The sequence below is a fragment of the Dendrobium catenatum genome, unplaced genomic scaffold (assembly GCF_001605985.2).
Source record: "Dendrobium catenatum unplaced genomic scaffold, ASM160598v2 fragScaff_scaffold_1221, whole genome shotgun sequence".
Taxonomy (NCBI): domain Eukaryota; kingdom Viridiplantae; phylum Streptophyta; class Magnoliopsida; order Asparagales; family Orchidaceae; genus Dendrobium; species Dendrobium catenatum.
Window position 1 is genome coordinate 1,674,620 of NW_021319683.1, and position 8,835 is coordinate 1,683,454.

Genomic DNA, 8,835 nt, shown 5'->3' on the forward strand with positions numbered 1-8,835 from the left:
ATATGATATCAATCATATTCTCACAATTTTTTTGCTATGATAAAAAATCAATTTGTAGCAAACATTAAAAAATTCAATATTTATAATGCCCAATATTATTTAAACCAAACCTCAACCCTCTTTATTCATCAATTCTAATGTCCCAATGCCTAACAAAACGGGATGGATGAAAGAAGAAAAATAGACACCTTCCTGGGCTTACCAAGACTATTATCTTTCAAAATTAGAATCCCAAAGGATATCTGGGAGAAGCCATCTGCCTCACTGAATGTTTTCCTAGGAATAATTATTCGCAAGACTTGCTCCTAAAATATTTGGATGTATCTTATGTACATATTCTTAAACAACAACAATATAAATTGGATCATAAAGCACTTACGTGTGTCTTCTTAGGATATTCGCGTGCTCAAATGGGGCATAAATTCAATCATCCAACGGCCAAAATTTTTCTTATATCAAAAGATATCACATTTAATAAAACATTCATTCTTTAATTAGAATTATCTTCATGGGGAGAACAATCATGCAGAAGATAAGTCTAGCAAACTCAATATTTTTCCTTTTACTATTAAACAATTAATATGCATATCCCACTAAGATCAACTATCCATTTACTAAACCACTTCAGATCTATACAAGCAGGACAAAGCCTATCCAAATTCTCTTGCAATTCCAAGCCTCGAAACCAGTGTCTAGTAACCTTCCTACCTCTCCTAACAATAATCATGGTCAAACTATTGTTATATAAAATTTTGATAAAATTCCCTATACCCCATATCTCAATATGCATCCATCGAAAACTCATCTCATATTCATAAAGCCTCCTTATAAACATTAATACCATCAAAATTCCACAAATTTTATTTGAAGCATAAGAAAATAAGAATTGGATGGAAGCTATGAGAAAATAGATGAACACCCTATAAAAAATCCACACATATGAGATGATTGAGTTATTTTAATGAAAATTTATTATAGGATGTGCATATTGAAGTATATAAAAATATAAAATCAAGTTAATAACAACAGGACATATCCAATCCTATGGAGTTGAGCACCAGGAAAATTTTGCTTCAATCACAAAAATTGAATACAATTTATATCTTAATCTCCTTGGTCATTAATATTAGATGATTCTTGCAATAATATGATGTAAATAATGCCTTTTGGCATGGTGATATATAAGATGTTCTCAAAGATTCCCCACTAACATTAAAAAACTCATTTTCAAAAAATCAAGCATGCAAACTAAAAAAGGAACTATATGAATTGAAACAATCTCCAAGAGCATTGTTTGGAAAATTAACAAAATCTGTGTGGGATGGGATATAGACAAAATCAAGAAAATCATACATGCACAATCTTAAAAAAAAACCAATAGTCTCAAGATCAAGTGCAGAATATGAGTTTAAAGCAATTGCCAATGGGATCTATGAACTACTTTGGGTTAAAACTATATTTAAAGATCTGAAGATTAAATGGGAGGGACATACAACACTATAATATGATAACAAGTAGAACAGCATGACTGAACTAAATATGCAGAAATGGATAGACAGTTTATAAAAAGATTGGAATCTCAGAAGATTTACACTCATTTTGTTCCAATAGATAGTGACTATGATATATTCACTCAAGGGCTTTGCAATACTGCATTCAAAAATATTCTCGGCAAACTACAGATTATATATCTCTAACAAATAGTTTGAGAAAGAGTGTTGAAACACCCGAGATCTGGGAAAAAAATGTGGTTGTTATTCAAAGTTCCACCTATGGTTGTTTTTATGCTTGGATATTTAGGCTTAGTTTGGGGCGGCTTTCTTGATGCTTCTTAAAACAGCTTTATAGTACAAAAAATTTAATTTTTATACTAAAACGTTGTTTTAAAAGCAGTAAGAAAGCCGTCCCAAACGAGATCTTAACTTGTTAAGATAAGCAGTTTAACTGTTTTGAATCTTCTAAATTCATAATGCTTAGCATGCCAAGTTCCAGATAATAACTGTTTAGTAAATTCAATATAGCATAAAACTTTGCTGAAGATATCAAGCATTTGGAATGTTGATCGGGATATATCAGCTTATTTATGAATAAAGCAAACACTACTCCATCTTATAATTTCTGAAAACGACTGATGCGGAGCAGGTTTACTCCCAAAACTGTCCTACCGGACAGCTTATCCTTATAACAGTTTATAGCACATTTCCACTACCTAGTTTCTATTTCATACAGCATAGTACTAATACTATCTTTTAGCTTGTTACACCTTTTTTAGTACACCTGGAGGAGATACATAGAGGAAGCAAAAGCAATTGTAATCAGACAACTTTACAATCAAAAATTATACACAGCCGTTCAGCTGTTCCTCCCCCTTATTCCTCTTCTTCTCCTCTGTTTATTTCCTGTTTTCCCCCGCTAACACTCCTTCCAGGTTAATCGCCGCCGACCTTCGTCACTTCCACTCCAGTCGACGATCTTCGCTGCATCAACGACAGTATAGAAACTTCTACAATACTAAAAAGAAAAAAAGAATTATAGCAGTACCTGTATAGTAGGGCGTGGTTCATAAACAGGTAAATATCCTTTAGACTCAACTTGATTGAAATAAATATCATTTTCTGATAGCAAGAGATGAGCACAATAGCTCTCAAGAGGCTCGCTGCTGCCATATATAACCTGGAAACAATAAAAGATAGTTTTATTTAGTTATTCAAAGTTTTGATAGGAAGACAACTGTAAGACCAGGAATACATGTGGAAAAGACTGTGTGTGTATGTGTGTTGTGCTTGCTGCCTTGCATGGAATCCCTCCTCCTTGGCAAACACCAGACATAGAGAATCATTCGGATTTCTCTATGTCTATAGTAAAAACGCAATCCAAGCACAGTTACTGCGCTTTTACTGTAGACAAAGAGAAATCCGGATGATTCTCTCTGTCCGGTGTCCGCACCTAATAATTTCTCCCTCCTTTGTGGCTCATGAAGCTATAGAGGATACTTTTGTTTGGGATATAGGAGATAGAGATAATTGTAACATTCCTCAAGAATTTTTTGATATTCTTGAGGAAGATAGTTATTTTGCTTCTTTTGCTTAAGGGTTTTTCCCTTTCTTTACTTTAATAGTTTGTAGTAGGTTTTGATGAATGCAAATGCATAGTTCAGCCTTTGTGGCTCATGAAGATTGGAAACCCATTCCAAAGTCTTAGTTGCTTAATTGCATCCAGCATGCCAATAGTGTACTATAGTAGAGCCTTGGATGACTGGATTTCTTCTTGAACTCATGGATATATTATAAAGTGAGAAGTTCTCGTCAGAAAAATTTCGTTCTTGTTCAAGAAAGTCTAACCTCCGCTAATTCTTCGGGTGTCACCGACCTATTATTTTCCAAAAGCTCCTCCCAAGCACACTCCAACATAGCCGGGTCCTTCGAGAAAACCATGCAAAACACAAAAGAAAATAAAAAAATGCCTTTGCAAAGGCCCAAATAGGGAACATGCCACAAATTTCTACTTACCAAGAGACTCTGAGCTTTCTGGAGAAAATCAGGAATATCTCTGTGATCGAAGCTTTCAAAGCCAGTAACAATATAGGTGACTTGCTGAGGCTTGATAGAGGACATGACCCCATTCTGACTTCATAAATTAAAATAGCATTATATATAAACTATCAAAAACAATAACTCAGATTATACTGAACTGCAGAATGCAGGATGTTTAGAAAGAACATGTACATGAATAAGCAAATAAACAAAAACAAGTGTACACCTAGTAACCAATTCAACAAGCTGCAGAGGCTGTTTCTAGTAAAACCTGATCGCAAACTATCCAATTCTTCTTCCCATCAGGTTTCTGCGCCACAGCAAGCAATAGCTTTTGTGTATCTTTCCGAAATTCAAGCAAACAGCCTTTCTGAAGTGATCTCTTTGCCTGCTTAACCTCCAGTAACTCCGGAGAGCTCGCTAACTCCACTCTGCGATTTATCAATGCAACTGATGAAACCATTCCCAAGATAAAAAGGACAAATTTTTGTAAAGAAGATAAATATACCTCTTGGTCGGGCGGACACGCCTCATCGAACGCATGGCTTGCAGCTCCTCCATAACGTAGTCAACAAGGCTGTGGGCATGCGAGGTAGAATGGCCGCCATGGAATTGTGGGGTGAGGAAATTGGATGGAAACATTTGAGAGTGAGATAACTTTAACGTTGCGCCCGGCGAGGGAAAACGGATGCGTAAAAAATGGCGGGAGAGGACGATGCAGAGCGGAGGGTAGGCGGCGGAGCGCACGATAGAGAAGCCACTAACAGCCGTGCTTGCCATGGGCTTGTTCATGAGAATGATGGATGCGATAGAGGGAACAGTCGGAATTGCCTGGGGAATCATTGAAATGCAGAAGGAAGATACGGATAATAGATGGAGTTGCCCGTTGGTGGATCGACACGCCGGTGGCGCCGTGGCGGTTCGGCCGGCGACAAGCCTGATTGTTGATAGGGTTGAGCTAATATGACTGGAGGTTGACTCAAGCCTAAGGCTCTAGACCTATATTTTCAAATTAGATGCCTTGACTATCATTTTAACCTTATTATTATTATTATTATTATTATTATTATTATTATTATATAAACTTAAAATTTTAGATTAGGGTATTGGTGATCTACAACCGAATGATGGTTTTTGGTAAATAATTACAGTCCATAATAGGAGAAATTATTATGTCCAGAATCCGAATACAACACTTTGCATCCGGACTCTATTCGTGATTGACACGTACTTTTTTGATCAATTTATTTTGTGCAACCACATGGATTTTTTTACTAAGGTGTGACATATAGTTTTTATTTATTTATTTCATGTAAATTTAAATTTATGTATCGTTTCTATTTATCAATTTTTTAATATCAACACTTTAAAGTCATGAATGGCAAGCCTCCATTTAGTATTTTGGATTTTTTTGTAACTAGAGAAATTATTTTGTGTGAAGTCCATACGCAGACTATTCATACAACCAGTTTTACAATCAACTTTATTACATTTAACCTTGCAATTATTGTTTTGACTCCACACAGAATAATTCATTGTTTGTAATTTTGCTTATATACTTTATGCATAAGGCAGTGATGTAGGGTCAAGCCCTTTGTACATAGTTTGTATAAGCCCTTGTATACTCAGTGTACAATATATTGTATATAATATGTGCAAACTCTTTTACACAATTTGCACAATATTATAATTAGTAGAATGATATATTTTCTAATGATTAATAGATGATAACAACAAAATATTAAAAAAAAAATAAAATTGAAAAATCGAGAAATGTGTTTGATAATGAGAAGAATGAAAATATCAGTGATGATATTAAAAATAAAAAATGTTAAATTAAATATAAATGATTACTTTTTTTAGTTATCAATATATTGTTTTATTTTATATTATATTGAATATAATGTTAATAAATATGGTGAGCAAAAAAAATATTTTATAAGCTTTTATGTATAAGAAAAATCTAGAGCACTTTTACACAATGTGTACAAGATCTTATATATCATGTATACAAAGTATTGTACGTCGACTATATAAGCTCATGTACAAGAGCTTTATACATACTATGTACAAGAGCTTGTATATACTATATATGGTGTACAAGCTTTTGTTAGCAGCGTAAACAATGTGTACAATCATGTACACATATATTACTAACAAAATTATTCAATCTTCTAAAGTTTTTATATAAGATAAATTAAAAAATAATTTAAACTTTTATTGTTACATATGTACATCCCAAATGTTAATTTTCATTGTAGATCATCAACAATTAGATCTTTATGCGACTATTTAAAAGGGATATTGCCCGATGAACTGGAGGACGCTTTGAAGATGATACACATATTTCAATTTACTTAGTTCTTTCATTTTAAAAAAATACACCCCTAATCTACATGTTGTTAGCATGTTGGGATGTGCCTGATAAAGCATTCAAAATCAAAGGACATGACATGCAATTAACAATAGATGAAGTGGCTAGAATGATTGGTTTGTTAAACAAGGGTGATTTGATATACTGGGAACTTGAGACACTAATTAAATATACTAGAATTGAAATTAAAAATTAAATGAAGAATATTGACAAATCAAGCCCCTGTCGTATTGTAAATATGTACATCAAATTTTTGTTGTTCAATTTATTTTTTCCCAACAATAACTATAGAACTCCAAAGAGGCCCCCAAAGAGGTTCATTATTACTGCCCATAATGTAGATGAGTTCACAAGGTATTATTGGGATATATCAGTTAAGATTTTTTTAGTTATTCAATTTGATCGTATGATGATGAAGTATGTTGATGATATAGCCATATGATATATGAGTGGATTTGTTCCTTTGTTAATATTGAATACTCTCTATGATTATATTACTAATTGTGGATTTTTTAATGGTAGATTTGTTCCTTTTTTAAATACTACCTATTGATTATATGCAAATTTATTTCTAGAGCACACATCTTTTGTTGATCCTATAATAACTACCTCAATACCCCATTTCCTTTGATGGGGAAGGCACATTTATTTTTGCCATCCAGATCTTAGACATATTTAGGGATCTTAGTGATAACCAGGTTTAAATGATTCCCGATAATATTTATACTTTTATTTTTATTTATGATTCTTATTATAATAATATATACAAGCTTGTGATAGTAATATTTGTTTAATAAATCAGGCTTGTACACAATGTATATAGCATTGTATACACTGTGTATAAGATTATCATAAGCTTGTACAACATGAGATGTACATATTGAAAAGCTTTTACACATTGTATAATATTATACATGGTGTATACAAGCTTTGTACCAATTGTGTACAAGGTTGTACACATTGTGTACAATATTGTATATACTTTGTACAATGTTACCACATGCTTATACAATAGTGTACAATCTTGTATACAGTGCGAATAGGCATGTACTCATTGTCTATAAGCTCCAATATAGTGTGTACAAGAGCCTGTGAAATCTACTAAAATTTTGAAAGCATTAAATTTCATATATGGCTTTTCTCCAAAAAATTTAATTATTCGATTACTAATAGGACACTTTGTGAAATTCTGTGATGACTCTAAAATATATTTTATTTGAAAATGTATTTATTTATGTGTTCATATTATTGAAATGTGTGCATCAAAATAAAATTTTCAGGTTTATATGAAGTTTTGAAGTATTATCTTCTCTATGCATAAGAGTCTAAAATGTATGAATATATGTAATGCTATACATCTGGGATCGGGAGTCATCAAGGCCTATCATTTGATATGCTAACATAGAGATTGACGAAAATTCTCTCTTCTGATATATGAATATGAAGTGCATATTTTTATGCTTATGTATTGTTATATTATCTTGATTGATACTTAAAAAATATTGCTTACTGCACTGTGAATTTAATTGAGTGGTTGAATAACCACATAGATGAATTTACTCTACTTTAATATATGTATATATATATATATATATATATATATATATATATATATATACCATATTAGTATCTATTTAGTATATTAATCATATACGCAGCGTATCCAGTATATCTCCTAACCAATAATAATAAATCAACATACAATATTGGTAATCATATCATAATAGTATTAGTATCAGTGTCATTGGCTATAATAAGAGCAAAGTAGTGCAGTAATAATAACAATAAATCAATACACTAATAATAAATCAGTATTGTAATGATAGTAAGATCGTACATTATGAAAAAACCATCACAAAGTTCCATTGTTTTTCATCTTCATTGATATCAACTTCAAAGAAACATACATTTTTAATGGAACAAGAACAAATCTTAAAGCGAAGAAGTATGGCGCAAAAGGCATATGAGAAGTCAATAAACCTTTTCAATCATGAAAATAAGGTTATAGATGTTAGAAGATGAAGGAAACTAAGAGGAGTAGTTAAGAGATGCAGGAGCGCAAGGAAAACATCAAAAAAATAACAAGTTTATAAATGAGAAAAAAATGAATCATCCATATGAGGGATAGCCAAGAGAAAAAAAATCATAAGTAGTTGAAGCCAAGGCTACCTAGAAGTAAATAAAGGAGATTAGAAGCATGAAAAGAGAAGAAGAATGAAAAACCAAAAAGAGATAAGGGGAAAACCACAATAAGAGAGCTCGTTCACTACTCTTGACAATTGCGCTTTGAGTTACTCATTCATTACTTGTGATAATTTAGTACTTGTACATCTAATTTTAAGTTTGTTGGTTGAGAGCTTTGACTACTAATCAAGAGATTTTGGGTTCGATATGTATATAATGTGCGTGAGTATGACTTAATTAGTTCAAATATCTCAATAAAATAAATACATTACATTCTTTTTGAAGTTCATTATTTTTCTCCTATAATTTTTTTAGTAATATTTCTTTTACATTTTTTTTGACTATATAAATAAATATCATAGTTACATTAAATAATATTAATTTAAAATATATACAATTTAATTTAGTGGGATTTAATATTAACCACTTAAAAGATGTTCCTCTAATTATTAGGTCAGGTGACCTGACGTAGCTCTACGTTCTGACACCAATAACATGTCGCCACGTGGTCTTACTCAATACCGTGCGGCCCGATGACTTGACCCGGGATTGCTATGTTCGCATATTGCTCGGTATTGCTCTAGGTATTACTCGGTATTGCTAGGTATTGCTTGGCAATAATGAAAAATATTGCTCTGTGAAGATCAATACCGAGCAATACCGAGAAATACCGAGCAATATCAGGCAATACCGAGAAAAACTCAGTATTGCTCGGTATTTCTCGGATTGATCGGTATTAGTCTT

The 8,835-nt window shown here is 32.3% G+C and overlaps 1 protein-coding gene across 1 annotated transcript in view; it reads right to left on the reverse strand.

Annotated features, from left to right (window-relative positions):
• The window catches only part of LOC110108434 (ribonuclease II, chloroplastic/mitochondrial), a 29,376-nt gene extending 24,861 nt beyond the window's left edge, over nucleotides 1-4,515 (reverse strand). The window contains exons 1-5 of the mRNA XM_020839064.2: nucleotides 4,042-4,515; nucleotides 3,805-3,964; nucleotides 3,510-3,623; nucleotides 3,342-3,419; nucleotides 2,542-2,673 (exon numbers count right to left, since the gene is read on the reverse strand). Coding sequence (XP_020694723.1) covers nucleotides 2,542-2,673; nucleotides 3,342-3,419; nucleotides 3,510-3,623; nucleotides 3,805-3,964; nucleotides 4,042-4,376 — 819 coding nt within the window. The 5' untranslated portion in view covers nucleotides 4,377-4,515. The remainder of the gene's footprint in view (nucleotides 1-2,541; nucleotides 2,674-3,341; nucleotides 3,420-3,509; nucleotides 3,624-3,804; nucleotides 3,965-4,041) is intronic.
• Between the last annotated feature and the right edge of the window lie 4,320 nt (nucleotides 4,516-8,835).